The sequence below is a fragment of the Nerophis lumbriciformis genome, linkage group LG21 (assembly GCF_033978685.3).
Source record: "Nerophis lumbriciformis linkage group LG21, RoL_Nlum_v2.1, whole genome shotgun sequence".
Taxonomy (NCBI): domain Eukaryota; kingdom Metazoa; phylum Chordata; class Actinopteri; order Syngnathiformes; family Syngnathidae; genus Nerophis; species Nerophis lumbriciformis.
In genome coordinates, this window is record NC_084568.2 from 11,240,016 (window position 1) to 11,255,000 (window position 14,985).

Genomic DNA, 14,985 nt, shown 5'->3' on the forward strand with positions numbered 1-14,985 from the left:
GTTTGAAAAATTAATTAATTGTATAATTTTTCTTTGAATAAAAAATTAAAACGGGTCCCACAGACCCGAACACCACACAAGGGTTAAATTAGTGAGACATAAAATGAATATATATGTGTTGTAAAATAATGCCCCCACCTCTAAACAGTAAAGGCGTGCATGTTGATGTTAGTCCCGCCCACATGCAGCCCAGAGTGGCAGTGCTGTTGGCTGCAGCGACGTCACACACCCACACACACACACACACACGCACACACACACACGCACACACACACAGAGAGAGAGAGAGAGAGAGAGAGAAAGGGCTATCAGCTGCTCGCACATGCACGACGGCGACGCAGATAGAGAAGAAAAAGGGAGGTTGAGGGTGGGTGAGGCGGAGGTCCACACCAAAACCACCCACTCTCTGGCAGCAGCTGATCTGCCCCGATGGACGAGACCGTGTGGGCACACGGTGGTCTGGAGCTGCCGGAGGAGTCCAGTCCGCCAGACGCATCCAGCTCATGAGACTTGGGCCCATGCAGTAAGTTGAGCTGCTTCCTCCTCCTTTTTTTTCTTTTTTTTTTTTCTTCATCTTCCCCTTTTTTTTTGTATTGGAACATTCACTGCTGATGTGTCATCATCCGTCTGTCACAGTGTGAGGCTTTTTTAGCCGCTTCAGCAACTTTTTGTGGACTTTGTTGCCATGGTGAACATGCATGAAGCTCCTGTGGGGTGTGACTGGTGGTGTAGCCTCATTGCAGCCGTGTGTGTGTGTGTGTGTGTGTGCGTGTGTGTGTGTGTGTTTGTGTGTGTGTGTGCGTGTGCACCTAGAGTCATATGTTGGCTGTTTGCTCCGGTCACATACAGTCATGAATAGCAGCCATTCAGGGCTCAGTGCAACCGTCGGTCCATACTATTCTCCAAATGGCTCGGCTCCCCTCCAGGCCTCAATGTGACTGACAAAAAAATATTATAAAAAGAAAAAAAAAGGGAAGCGACAATGAGAAAGTGTTTATTCAGTGTGACACACAGTGGAAAGTTGGGAGTGCCAGTGCAATATTCTGCAGGATTCTGTACGATACAGGGCAGCGGTGTCCAAAGTACGACCCGGGGCGGGGGACGGGGGGAATACTATCACCAAAAAAAAACCAAAAAAAACATAAAAGGTGGAGTAAACGAGCAAACAGGTGTGATATAACGAGAAAATGTTGCGTTATTGACAGTAATTTGGGGCGGTATAGCTCGGCCGTGCCAGCAACTTGAGGGTTCCGGGTTCGATCCCCGCTTCCGCCATCCTAGTCGCTGCCGTTGTGTCCTTGGGCAAGACACTTTACCCACCTGCTCCCAGTGCCACCCACACTGGTTTAAATGTAACTTAGATATTGGGTTTCACTGTGTAAAGCGCTTTGAGTCACTAGAGAAAAAGCGCTATATAAATATAATTCACTTCACTTCACGCTGATAACACAAAATGTAATTGCAGGAAGTAGGACTGCACAAGCAATTTGCCTCCAAGGGTCAAAGTGAAAATGTGTTGATTGTCAGTACTGTGTATACAGCCCTCTTAGGCAGGGCCGGCCCGTGGCATAGGCCGTATAGGCAAATGCTAAGGGCGCCGTCCATCAGGGGGCGCCACGCCAGTGCCACAAATGTTGGAGACAAAAAAAAAAAAAAAGTTGGTACTATTATTTCTAAATACAAAAAATAATCCCACGTTAATTAAAATGCAAAGTAAAGCCTATTTAATAGAAATATTATTTGTTACAACATTACGCCCCCCCCACCACCACCCGCACGGTGTGCCCCCTCCCTTCCCGTATCATGACTCTTTTTGGACACATCAAAAAATCAACACAAGATGTCAAAACGGCCAAAACTGTCAGGTGCCCAGGGAAGAAACAAGAGAAAAGAAGAGGAGGAGAAACGAGAAAAGACAGAGGTAGCAGGTAGGTAACGTTAGCCTACATGAAATTATTTGTCTGATACAGAATGTGATAGTAACCTGCTTTTTAGCATTAAGCTAATGTTACATGATTCGGCAATTGCTAATCAATAAATAGCTAGTTCTGTTTTAACGTCGGGTTGATATTGTGGAGGGGGCTAAATTGTTATGGAAAATAATAATGTAACGTTAGGTAATTACAGTACTCCCACCTTACATTCCTCAGGGACATTTGTATTAGATCTTTTAAGCAGGTGTTTTTTGTTTACATTGTTATTGCCTTCTGGTTAGCTAATGTTTGCCCTGCAGGTAATAGTCACTTTTCCACCCCTTTATATATTAGGTATAGTTGTAAGTTAAAAAAAAAAGGTCAAAGACAAAGCTATTCGGTTTCTTGTGAGTATATACCAGGGGTCGGCAACCCGCGGCTCCGGAGCCGCATGCGGCTCTTTGATCACTCTGATGCGGCTCAGCAGCTTACTTGCTGAACCCCCCAATTTTCCCGTGAGACTTCCGGATTTCAGTGCCTCTCGCAGAAAACACCCGGGATTAATAATCACCGATTTTCACCCTTACGGCTATAATAAGGGCGTGCCATGATGGTACAACATTTGGCACCCTCTACAATCTGTATTAACAGCGTGCCAGCCCAACACTTGTTATACAATATACATCTTCTGCTTGCACACGTACGTGACAGCAAGGCATACTTGGTCAACAACCACACAGGTCACACTGACGGTGGCGGTATAAAAAAAAACAACTTTAACACTCTTACTAATAATGCGCCACACTGTGGGGGGGGTGTATAATGTATCCCGGAAGAGTTAGGGCTGCATGGGATTCTGGGTATTTGTCCTGTTGTGTTTATGTTGTGTTACGGTGCAGATGTTCTCCCGAAATTTGTTTGTCATTCTTGTTTGGTGTGGGTTCACAGTGTGGCGCATTATTAGTAAGAGTGTTAAAGTTTTTTTTTTTTATACCGCCACCGTCAGTGTGACCTGTGTGGTTGTTGACCAAGTATGCCTTGCTGTTACCTACGTGAGCAAGCGGAAGCCCCATACAACGTGTGGCTGATCAGGCACGCTGGGTGTAGTGGGCGCTATATACTGTACCATCACGGCATGCATGACGCTGACAAGCGGCATTCATTTAAAACCCGCGTGCCGCACCAGCTTTCAAATTCCACCTGAAGGTGTGGGCAACGTGTCTGAGACCCCTGGTTATACATAGCACAAAGCAAAAAAAAAACTTTGAATGCAGTGTTATTTCATTTAAAATTTCAAAAAAATTTTTGCGGCTCCCATTGTTTTCTATAATTTGTGAAACTGGTCAAAATGGCTCTTTGACTGGTAAAGGTTGCCGACCCCTGGTATATACACTTCACTGCCGATGTGGGGGGGCGCCACCTAAAATCTTGCCTAGGGCGCCTGATTGGTTAGGGCCGGGCCTGCTCATAGGACTAGTGTTGTACCGATACCAATGTTTTGGTACCGGTACCAAAATGTAATTCGATACTTTTCGATACTTTTGTAAATAAAAGGCACCACAACAAAATTGCATTATTGGCTTTATTTTAACAAAAAATCCTATGGTACATTTAACATATGTTTCTTATTGCAAGTTTGTCCTTAAATAAAATAGTGAACATACAAGACAACTTGTCTTTTAGTAGTAAGTAAGCATACAAAAGCTCCTAATTTAGCTGCTGACATATGCAGTAACATATTGTGTCATTTATTTATTTTTATTTATTTTTTTATTAAATCAACATAGAAAAAACACACGATACACTTTCAACTAGTGCATCAACCCCCCCAAAAAAACCTCCCTCCCCCATTCACACTCATACACACCCACTCACACAAAAGGGGTTGTTTCTTTCTGCTACCAATATTCTGGTTCCCACAACATGGACAACACTTCTGCAAGGGACACAGTCCCTGAAGCACACTTGATTGTATGTGCTGCTGGTCCACTAACATTTTCATTTAATTATTATTATTATTTTATTTTTTTATGTAATTATTTTTATATTGTTTTACTTTCTTTTTTATCCAAGAAAATATTTATTTATCATATCTAAAAAAAATCAAATAAATTAAAAAAAAGGACCTTATCTTCACCAGACCAGGTTGTAAATGAAATTAGATTTGTTTAAAGGGTTTTCAAAACCAGGTCCAGTCCAGATATTGTCCAAGTCGGGTTCAGCAACACACACCTTCATTCATGTACACTGAGAAAAGAAGAAAAAAAAAATTATGTACAGTCCAGATTATGTTCAGGTCACTCAAAATTAGGGAACACAACAACAGATAGCATATAATCTATAAACATAATTACATTATTGTGTCATTTTCCATTTGATCATTTTGTCAAAAATATTAAGGACAAGTGGTTGAAAATTAATTATTAATCTACTTGTTCATTTACTGTTAATATCTGCTTACTTTCTCTTTTAACATGTTCTATCTACACTTCTGTTAAAATGTAATAATCACTTATTCTTCTGTTGTTTGATACTTTACATTAGTTTTGGATGATACCACACATTTGGGTATCAATCCGATACCAAGTCGCTACAGGATCATACATTGGTCATATTCAAAGTCCTCATGTGTCCAGGGACATATTTCCTGACTTTATAAACATAATATACATTTAAAAAAAACGATAGAAGATGTTGTGATTCCAAAAAATATTGACGTAATCGTAGTAGTATCGACTAGATACGTGCCTGTACTTGATATCATTACAGTGGATGTTAGGTGCAGATCCACCAATGGCGTTTGTTTACATTGTGACGCCGGTGAGCTACGGTGTGTAGTGAAGCATGTTTAGCTATTCCTCGTCCTGCAGGGATGATACTTGTAAGAAACTTACTTTATTTGTCGCCGTGGAGGCGAGGATTAGGGATTTAGAAGTAGCTAAAACACTGTGACTGGACGTTAGCCGCTAGCTAGCTAGCCATGTCTTAAAGCACCTCTTACTGAGGGTGTTTCAGTGTTATAACTTCACCTATATCGTTAGTTTTTAAGCCAAAATGCGTCTGTTCTCGCTTTTCTGTCTACACACTGTGTCTGCTTGTAAGTGCTTTGTGATTGTGCGTTGCCGAACATGCTCCTCTGCTCGTAAACCCAGCAACGTCATGACATGACGACGACGCGGGGTGAAAGACCGGTACTTTCTTAGAGGCGGTATAGTACCGAATGTAATTCATTAGCATTGCGGTAATATACCAATACCGGTATACCGTACCACCCTAGTAGGGACGTATACCGAGTACCGGTATTTCTTGGTAGGTCGGTCCATGAGGACCATGACGATTCTGGACTATTGATACTGCTATCTGTATTTTTTCGTTCCAGCTGACCGACGCAATTACTGTCGCATTCAGTTAAGCTGCCGCTGCTACACATTAAAACCAGCTCTGAGTAATGACAAATAAGGAAGCAACACCACACAAAAGTTTGTAAGACAACAATTTTACGCTCTGTCAGTTTGAAATGAACACACTTTACTCACTTTATCAACCCTCCTCCGAGCGATCCATCAATCCACAGGCCAATATTAATCCGCTCAAAAAAGTGGAACATTGAGGTAATAAATAGTCCATAAAGTTGCTTTGAAGCACGCAACCTTTGCGTGTCAATAAACACACCTTGCTTAAATATTGCAGTTCCTTCCGTCTCTTGACTACAAACTGGACGATGGAGCATTACACTTCCTCACTGAGTTTTTTTATTTGTATAACACACACACACACACACACATACGGCGTGGCACGGTTGGGAGAGTGGCCGTGCCAGCAACCTGAGGGTTCCTGGTTCAATCCCCACCTACTACCAACCTCGTCGCATCCGTTGTGTCCTTGAGCACTTCACCCTTGCTCCGTGGTTAGGGCTTTGCATGGCAGCTCCCGCCATCAGTGTGTGAATGTGTGTGTGAATGTGGAAATAGTGTCAAAGCGCTTTGAGTACCTTGAAGGTAGAAAAGCGCTATACAAGTAAAACCCATTTACACACAGCAGTAGCACAACACTCAATATGGCTTCCATCACTCAATTATGTCCGTGTGCAACATCCATCCATCCATTTTCTACCGCTTATTCCCTTTGGGGTCGCGGGGGGCGCTGGAGCCTATCTCAGCTACAATCGGGCGGAAGGCGGGGTACACCCTGGACAAGTCGCCACCTCATCGCAGGGCCAACACAGATAGACAGACAACATTCACACTCACATCCACACACTAGGGCCAATTTAGTGTTGCCAATCAACCTATCCCCAGGTGCATGTCTTTGGAGGTGGGAGGAAGCCGGAGTACCCGGAGGGAACCCACGCAGTCACGGGGAAGACATGCAAACTCCACACAGAAAGATCCCAAGCCCGGGATTGAACCCAAGACTACTCAGGACCTTCGTATTGTGAGGCAGATGCACTAACCCCTCTCCCACCGTGAAGCCCCGTGTGCAACATATCTATAGATATTACAATAAAAAAAACTGGGAACTCAGTCAAATTTAAGGTGGATTCCACACCAAATTTCTCTAGGTTAAAATACTGTACCACTGTTGTTTACGTAAAAAATCTGCTGACTGAGCTGACAGTAAAAAATGCATGGCCGTTTTTTATTTTTACAGTGCATTACTATACCGTATTTTTCGGACTATAAGGCGCACTTACAATCCTTTCATTTTCTCAAAACCCGACAGTGCGCCTTATAACCCGGTGCGCCTAGTGTACGAAATAATTTTGGTTGTGCTTACCGACCATAAAGCTATTTTATTTGGTACATGGTGTAATGATAAGTGTGATCAGTAGATGGCAGTCACACATAAGAGCTACGTGTAGACGACAATATGATGGCAGTCACACATAAGAGATACATGTAGACTGCAATATGATGGCAGTCCCACATAAGAGATACGTGTAGACTGCAATATGATGGCAGTCACACATAAGAGATATGTGTAGACTGCGATATGACTCGAGTAAACAACACCAAAATTGTATATGTTCCATCGATGATTGTGCAGCTTGAAAAAGGTCAGTATGAAAATGTTTTGGCGGGCCAAAGCAAAATGACACGGGCCCCACTTTGGGCACCCGTGATCTAGAGATTTAAGCATTGAAAGTAAAAAATAATATATACTGACATATGAGTTGGGGCCTTTTGGATCCCGAGTCAGAATTTGGCTAAAAAACTGGCATTGCTTAATAAATTATAATGAATCAAAATCAATGTTCTTATGAATTATTGACCTATTTAAGGCTCCAATTACTTCACATGAAATATTCCACTTTTTTTTTTTTTTTCAAGAATTTATTCATCAATCCAACAAAACAATACACAACAATACCATAATAATGCAATCCGATTCCAAAACCAAACCCGACCCAGCAACACTCAGAACTGCAATAAACAGAGCAATTGAGAGGACACACAAACATGACACAGAACAATCTAAAAGTAGTGAAACAAAAATGAATATTATCAACAACAATATCAATATTACATACTATACATTACCTTTTGCACTATATTAATTTATATTATTATGTGTTGTCAACTTTGTACTTTTTTATGTCATTGCCTGAAATAAATAAATAAATGAAAAATGAAAAAATTAATATTAGTAACAATTTCAACATATCACTGATTAAAAATCCCTCATTGACATTATCATTCCAGACATTAATAAAAAAAATAAAAAATGAACAATAGTGTCACAGTGGCTTACACTTGCATCGCATCTCATAAACTTGACAACACACTGTGTCCAATATTTTCCACAAAGATAGAATAGAGTCATATATAAAAGTCATATTTTTGGTTCATTTAATAGTTAAAACAAATTTAAATAATGGATCCCATATTCCAATACATGAGTCATTATTATCTAAACTAAATATTCCACTTTGAACATTTTTTTGCAGGAAAATATTGCGAAATTTTCGTTTTTAGCATAAAAAAACAGGGTTTGTTTTATGTTTTTTTTTTTGACAAAAAGGGTAAACAATTTATTTTTTAATTAAAACTTTATGTCAACGATTATATATGAAGTTGATCAATTGATATTTTAGCATTGAAAGTAAAATAATTAAAAAAAGAAATATGGCTTATTTTCAACACTTTAACGACTGGGACCCTTTTGGGTCCCCGGGACCTTTAACAGTCACCAAATTGAGGGGAGCCCTAATGGTTACAATAAATATTGTATTTCAAGTTTGGAGACAAAGGCACAAACAATAATAGGTTATATAATACAGTACAAAATACATTATGCTTTCTTGTAAAAAATGGAAATATAGTAATTATAAAAAAAAATTAAAACAATTTATTAGGATGCAGCATGCTAACATTCTCCGTGTCGCTCCCTCACTCCTGGGACGGCGCTTACTAGATGTCCATCTTCATGGCCGCCCAAACGGCAGCATGCGGGGGGTGGAAGGGAAGTGAAGGGAGGGGACGCCATGCAAATTGGAGCTAACAGGAGGGACATAGTCCGAGGAACTGGCAGGAAGTTTTTGTCGTGGGACAGGGTCTGAGAACCACACACACCTTTTTGGTTCTTTTCCTATGTTAAAGTCAGCAAAATATTATGGCGGTACTTGGAGAGCCCCCCCGCGACCCCGAACGGGACAAGCGGTAGAAAATGGATGGATGTACTTGGAGAGCCAAGTGTTTTCTAAACTTGGTGAATAAAAGTTTGAGAACCACTGCAATAGAGTGTTCCCTCGGTTACCGCGGGGGTTATGTTACAGACCAGGGACATATTTATTTTATGATGTATATGAATATTTAATATATTATGCTCGTGTTTATAAACAATTCATACACACAAAATCTTTACAACCAATATACTCAATGGTACGACAAAGTCAATGTACTCAATGGTACTTTAAAATTTATGTACTCAACAGTACTTTAAAATGTGTGTACTCAACAGTACTTTAAAGTCAAAGTACACAATGGTACTTTAAAATCTATGTCCTCAACAGTACTTTGCAATCTATGTCCTCAACAGTACTTTAAAATCGATGTACTCAACAGTACTTTAAAATCAATGTACTCAATGGTACTTTAAAATCAATGTACTCAACGGTACTTTAAAATCAATGTACTCAATGGTACTTTAAAATCTATGTCCTCAACAGTACTTTAAAATCATTGGTACTTTAAAATCTATGTACTCAACAGTACTTTAAAGTCAAAAGTACAGTGCTTTAATCAATGTAGTTAAAGTTAAAGTACCAATGATTGTCACACACACACTAGGTGTGGTGAAATTTGTCCTCTGCATTTGACCCATCCCCGTGTTCACCCCCTGGGAGGTGAGGGGAGCAGTGGGCAGCAGCGGTGCCGCGCCCGGGAATCATTTTTGGTGATTTAACCCCCAATTCCAACCCTTGATGCTGAGTGCCAAGCAGGGAGGTAATGGGTCCCATTTTTATAGTCTTTGGTATGACTCGGCCGGGGTTTGAACTCACAACCTACCGATCTCAGGGCGGACACTCTAACCACTAGGCCACTGAGTATACTCAATGGTACTTTAAAATGTATGTCCTCAACAGTACTTTAAAATCATTGGTACTTTAAAATCTATGTACTCAACAGTACTTTAAAGTCAACAGTACAGTACTTTAATTAATGTACTCAATGGTACTTTATAATCAACATACCGTATTTTTCGGAGTATAAGTCGCACCTGCCGAAAATGCATAATAAAGAAGGAAAAAAACATATATAAATCGCACTGGAGCGAAAAAAAGTGCGACTTATAGTCCGAAAAATACGGTACGTACTTTAAAATCTATGTACCTCAACAGTACTCTAAAATCTATGTACGCAATGGTACTTTAAAAGCTATGTACCGTACTCAACAGAACTCTAGAATCTATGTCCTCAACAGTACTTTAAAATCCATGTACTCAACAGTACTTTAAAATCAATGTACTCAACGGTACTTTAAAATATATGTCCTCAACAGTACTTTAAAATCTATGTCCACAACAGTACTTTAAAATCAATGGGACTTTAAAATATATGTACTCAACAGTACTTTAAAATCAATGGGACTTTAAAATATATGTACTCAACAGTACTTTAAAATAAATGGTACTTTAAAATCTATGTACTCAACAGTACTTTAAAATCTATGGTACTTTCAAATCTATGTCCTCAACAGTACATTCAAATCAATGGTACTTTAAAATATATGTACTCAATTTATAATCAACAGTACAGTGCTTTAATTAATGTACTCAATGGCACTTTATAATCAATATACGTACTTTAAAATCTATGTACTCAATTGGACTTTAAAATCAATTTACTCAATGGTACTTCAAAATCTATGGTACTTTAAAATCTATGTCCTCAACAGTACATTAAAATCAATGGTACTCAATATTGGTTGATTCATAACCCAACTATTGGGTTGAATTGATTTAACACAATAGCTGAGTTATGCTCACTCCAATGTTGAGTATATTTCAAACCCAACCATTGGGTTGCGCAATTTAGCGCTCCTTGACCCAATAGCTGGTTAAAAATTATACATTTTACTGCTGGTTTGTCCTACTCCTTCCCAACTACTGATGAAAATTAATTTTATTCCATTAAAATATACTCAAAAGCAAGATATAAGTGATTTTTTTTTTTACATGAATTGCCGTGTATGGTCATAGTAGTCCTATACAGCATGCACAAATATTTTCATGTACATAAGATGTGTGATTGTAAATAATGTTAATTAGATTAATCCCTTAATATAATTCCCATTAAGAAAAAAGTACCTTTTTAATAAATAAAAAAAAGCCTTATACCCAAAAATGCGTTACTCATTGAAAAACAACCCCAAAATGGTTCATAGTTTTGAAAACCCAGAAACTGAGTTAAAATGATACCCTTATAACCCAAAAAATGGATTGCTCTTCATAAAAATAACTCGCAACTCATAAATTGGGTTATCAAAATAACCCATAATTTTTAAATGCATAGCATCCATAGTTCTAGCTTTTTAATTTGAGTTGCTACTATACGGTTTTATATATATATATATATTTTTTTTTTTTTTTTTTTTTTTTTTTTTAAGTGTGCATATTGTTTTACATTTAATTTTTAGCTAAAAATTAAGTAAGCTTCCATTCAAAGCAATCTTTTTTTCCCTGATCCAAGACGAGACAAGGTAATACTGAAATTATTATTCTGTGTACAATTTACTACTATAAACAAGTGTCAGAATATGTGTATAACTCGGTGTGGGGGGGAGGTGTAGTCAGCACTGCTTGCAGGAGGAAAAGTCACCGCCGCTGTCCATGGTACTGAGGACGAGCACCATCGGGCAGGGGCGGGGCATGTGCTGACGGCGAGACACAGCTGGCAGGTGATTAGGTTTCACAGGTGGTACGTGTTAATCTAATCATCTGTTGTCTTTAACAGTAAGCGGCCGGGAGCAGAGGAGAGAGGAGGATACGGACGTGGCTGAAAAGTCACGTTCTAGGAGAAAAAACTGTTGTTGGAAAGAAAACATTTTCATTAAAACCTTGTTGAACCTGCACGCTGGGCTCTTGTGCCGTGTCTGCATTGGAGCTGCTGGGAGGCGACTTCCGCACTCCGATTTAATTACCGCCAAATATTTTTTTAATCTATTTAAAAACAAAATGAAATGTTAAAAGTCAATCAAATTGACCATAGTTGTTGATTTCGTTGTGGATTCTCACTAACATTGTATGAAAATATCTTTTGGAGAATTTGACAAAAAAATCATGTTGATATTTTCAAAGCTGTACAAAACCTCCTTGGAAGAAGTAGTTCTATGCGTTGTGTTTTCTGATATATGTACTTCAGCGGCTTTACAGTACAGACAATACTTCATTTATTTTGACAGTAAAAGGGCATATTAATGTGCGTACACCGGCTTATTCGTCTCTCTTCTGTCTGCAGCAGCTGGCACCATGCTGCCACGTCACATGCGAACAGGTGGATTTGACCTGCCGGGGACGGAGTCCAGCGAGGTGCCCCTAATCGCCTACCGACCCCTGGTACCCGATGACGGGGGCGACGTCCCGGGCACCCCATCTGACACGGATGACTCGCAGAGTCTCCAGGTGAGGCTTTTTTCTTAAACCGTATTACGTTTCACATGTATTTAAATTAAAAAAAATCTGATTAATCATATTTAGGAATTTTGATTAATCATGATTAATCGCAGGGGATTAGTTAGCATGCATAGTTAAATGTTGCTTAAAAAATGTACACAAATGCGATTTTACTGTCAGAATGCCATTCAGGAACGTTTTTATACGTTTTACTTGAATGCATTTCAATTATTTGCACCAAACTTGGGAACAGTTTGGTCTAAAGTTCTTTCAGGATGTATTTTGGAGTGAAATTTGCCAGGGAGACCACCAGTCCTCTCTCATTTTTGTGCTGACGTATGCATTTAGCGGTTGAGGCAAAAGAGTGTGTACGCTCAAAATTAATTGCATGATTAATCTCAATGTGTTCATGATTAATGCGATCATTTTGCTAGTGCCATTATCTTGACATAATGATATGCGCTCGGCATTACATTTCTTGAAACCAGCAAACTTATACTAAAAACTAGTTTATTGTTCTTAATGGAAAGGCAACAAGGCAACCGCTTGTTACTCTCGGGGTCTACTAGCCGCTCAGGCAAATCAAACGGTTTAAAAATGCCTTTTTCCATCGACAACATGACATCATCGCGTCAAGTGCGTGCTCTTTCAGTCAATCAGTCATACTTGCCAACCCTCCCGAATTTTCCGGGAGACTCCCGAAATTCAGTGCCTCTCCCGAAAACCTCCCAGGACAAATATTCTCCCGAAAATCTCCCGATTTTCAGCCGGAGCTGGAGGCCACGCCCCCTTCAGCTCCATTCGGACCTGAGTGAGGACAGCCTTTTTTCACGACGGGAGGACAACAGGGTGACAAGAACTAAATCATTCAGACTAGAGACAAATTGTATTATATTGTTTATCTTACCTAAAAATAAATATATTTATTAATTAAAAAAAACAAAACTAAATAAATTTTTATTATATTTTGCTAAAACATCAAAATTAATTGTATTTTTTTTTTTTTTCTGACTCCTTATTACATCCAGCCATAGAATTAAAATAAACATATTTGAAATAATTAATTTTAAATTATCATAATAATTCATTTAAAATGACCATATTTAATTATTAAAATAATTGCTTGTTTCTCAACAACTTTAGCATTTTATTCATTACATTTTGAAGCTCTCAGAAGCCAAGTTATGTTATATTCCTTAAGATTTATTTATGCAAGTTTGAAGTATCAGTTATCCAAACACCGTTTTGTTTGCCTATTTTCAGGATGTAAATATATATATATATATATATATATATATACAGGTAAAAGCCAGTAAATTAGAATATTTTGAAAAACTTGATTTATTTCAGTAATTGCATTCAAAAGGTGTAACTTGTACATTATATTTATTCATTGCACACAGACTGATGCATTCAAATGTTTATTTCATTTAATTTTGATGATTTGAAGTGGCAACAAATGAAAATCCAAAATTCCGTGTGTCACAAAATTAGAATATTGTGTAAGGGTTAAATTTTGAAGACACCTGGTGCCACAAACTAATCAGCTGATTAACTCAAAACACCTGCAAAGGGCTTTAAATGGTCTCTCAGTCCAGTTCTGAAGCCTACACAAACATGGGGAAGACTTCAGATTTGACAGCTGTCCAAAAGGCAACCATCGACACATTGCACAAGGAGGGAAAGACACAAAAGGTTATTGCTGAAGAGGCTGGCTGTTCTCAGAGCTCTGTGTCCAAACACATTAATGGAGAGGCAAAGGGAAGGAAAAACTGTGGTCAGAAAAAGTGTACAAGCGATAGGGATCACCGCGCCCTGGTCAAGATTGTGAAAAAAAAACCATTCAAAAATGTGGGGGAGATTCAGAAGGAGTGGACAGCTGCTGGAGTCAGTGCTTCAAGATCCACCACCAAGAGACGCTTGAAAGACATGGGTTTCAACTGCCGCATACCTCGTGTCAAGCCACTGTTGACCAAGAAACAGCGCGAAAAGCGTCTCACCTGGGCTAAGGAAAAAAAGAGCTGGACTGCTGCTGAGTGGTCCAAAGTCATGTTTTCTGACGAAAGCAAATTTTGCATTTTCTTTGGAAATCGAGGTCCCAGAGTCTGGAGGAAGACAGCAGAGGCACAGGATCCACGTTGCCTGAAGTCTAGTGTAAAGTTTCCACCATCAGTGATGGTTTGGGGTGCCATGTCATCTGCTGGTGTCGGTCCACTCTGTTTCCTGAGATCCAGGGTCAACGCAGCCGTCTACCAGCAAGTTTTAGAGCACTTCATGCTTCCTGCTGCTGACCTGCTCTATGGAGATGGAGATTTCAAGTTCCAACAGGACTTGGCACCTGCACACAGCGCAAAATCTACCCGTGCCTGGTTTACGGATCATGGTATTTCTGTTCTAAATTGGCCCGCCAACTCCCCTGACCTTAGCCCCATAGAAAATCTGTGGGTAATTGTGAAAAGGAAGATGCAGAATGCCAGACCCAAAAACGCAGAAGAGTTGAAGGCCACTATCAGAGCAACCTGGGCTCTCATAACACCTGAGCAGTGCCAGAAACTCATCGACTCCATGCCACGCCGCATTAACGCAGTAATTGAGGCAAAAGGAGCTCCAACCAAGTATTGAGTATTGTACATGCTCATATTTTTCATTTTCATACTTTTCAGTTGGCCAACATTTCTAAAAATCCCTTTTTTGTATTAGCCTTAAGTAATATTCTAATTTTGTGACACACGGAATTTTGGATTTTCATTTGTTGCCACTTCAAATCATCAAAATTAAATGAAATAAACATTTGAATGCATCAGTCTGTGTGCAATGAATAAATATAATGTACAAGTTACACCCTTTGAATGCAATTACTGAAATAAATCAAGTTTTTCAAAATATTCTAATTTACTGGCTTTTACCTGTATATATATGTATGAAATACTTGACTTGGTGAATTCTAGCTGTCAATAT

At 39.3% G+C, this 14,985-nt stretch overlaps 1 protein-coding gene across 2 annotated transcripts in view; it reads left to right on the forward strand.

The window, feature by feature from the left end:
* The window catches only part of rgl2 (ral guanine nucleotide dissociation stimulator-like 2), a 70,609-nt gene continuing 55,624 nt past the window's right edge, over positions 1-14,985 (forward strand). For both annotated transcript variants that reach the window (XM_061983089.2, XM_061983090.2), the window contains exons 1-2: positions 1-523; positions 11,873-12,036. In XM_061983089.2, coding sequence (XP_061839073.1) covers positions 11,884-12,036 — 153 coding nt within the window. In that variant the 5' untranslated portion in view covers positions 1-523; positions 11,873-11,883. The remainder of the gene's footprint in view (positions 524-11,872; positions 12,037-14,985) is intronic.